Source organism: Penaeus chinensis, chromosome 36, assembly GCF_019202785.1.
Source record: "Penaeus chinensis breed Huanghai No. 1 chromosome 36, ASM1920278v2, whole genome shotgun sequence".
In the NCBI taxonomy this organism is placed as follows: Eukaryota; Metazoa; Arthropoda; class Malacostraca; order Decapoda; family Penaeidae; genus Penaeus; species Penaeus chinensis.
This window is the reverse complement of record NC_061854.1, coordinates 26,059,907-26,061,176: the sequence shown is the minus strand read 5'-3', so window position 1 is coordinate 26,061,176 and position 1,270 is coordinate 26,059,907. Positions and strand designations below refer to the sequence as shown.

The 1,270-nt window shown below is 40.9% G+C and overlaps 1 protein-coding gene across 1 annotated transcript in view; it reads right to left on the bottom strand.

The window, feature by feature from the left end:
* LOC125044723 (myosin heavy chain, muscle-like) overlaps positions 1–1,270 on the bottom strand; it is a 20,222-nt gene extending 18,952 nt beyond the window's left edge. The window contains 3 exon segments of the mRNA XM_047641604.1: positions 177–204; positions 430–992; positions 1,228–1,270. Coding sequence (XP_047497560.1) covers positions 177–204; positions 430–943 — 542 coding nt within the window. The 5' untranslated portion in view covers positions 944–992; positions 1,228–1,270.

Below are 1,270 nucleotides of genomic sequence, written 5' to 3'. Positions count from 1 at the left end.
ATGCTTAGACATAAAGTCAATTCACGATTATTCAAAGGATTATTTTTAAAAAAACATGGAAAACACAGAAAAGAGACTAACAAAACACTTTACCTAACCCGTACATCGGTGTGTGGCTTTATGATACTGCATATTTGATTTAAGGTTTGAGAAAACTAGATTATATCGTTACTTACGTGATAAGCATAGACTGATTCACAGCAGCTGAAAATGAAATATGGAAATATTAATGGTTTTATCAACAAAATTAAACTTTAACTAAATTTTTTGGTTTCTCTCTTACTGACATATGAATTTGTTATATCAGAACTTGCCTAATTTCACGAGAATATTCAGTATAGTAGTACAAATAGCAAACGCATGTGTTATGATGCTAAACGAAGCTTAGGAATTAATTGGCATTTGAAAAAGTAGCTCATTGTTACTTACATTGCAACATATCCATGTAGGCGCCGTCAGAAATAGCGAAGAGATGGGGAGGTACCTCGTTACGCCTCTTGCCCTGGTAGATCTTGACGGTGCGGTTGGTGTAGATGGGGAAGCGCTTGTAGGGGTTGACGGCGATGCAGAAGAGGCCAGAGTAGGTGTAGATGAGTCTGGCTTGGTAACGGGTCTTCAGATTATACAGGACAGAGGCATCGTTAAGGTAGGTCAGATTGGACATGTCCTCGCATTTCTCGTACTTGGGTGGGTTGACTTGTCCCACAACATCTTTCTTGTAGTCCTTGACCTCTCCGCTCTTTAGTTTGACGCTGACCATCGTGTCTCCTTTGGCGCCCTGGATCAAGCCCTCAGCAAATCCCTCCTTGTCGTCAGGGACCCAGCAAGATTTCTTGGGATCATAAGGCTTGGTCTGGTCGAGCATTCGCTGTTCGGCTGACACGAACAGGAACTCGGTGGGGTCGGGGTCGGGCCCGGTGCTTTTCACGATATGGCCAGGCATCGTGGTGGTAGCTCAGAAGCTAGTCCCGATTACTTATAATGTGGTTTGTCTGTAAGTAAGAAATATTTGAGCTTTATTATGTCACTCTTGGAAGTAATTATCTGAGAAGAAATAAGCTATTCTTAATTAATTTATCCATGTGTTTATTTCATTCAAACTTTTAAATGTTCGCAAGTTACTCAAGTTATCCATCGGTATAATCATTAATTTTAATATCTATACATATCCAGGAAAAAGCCGAACTTGAGGATTTGGTAAAAATAAACGCAAGACACTTCACTTACAGCCTCACTTCAAGCGCCCCCCAAACACACCACTTCCCCTTCG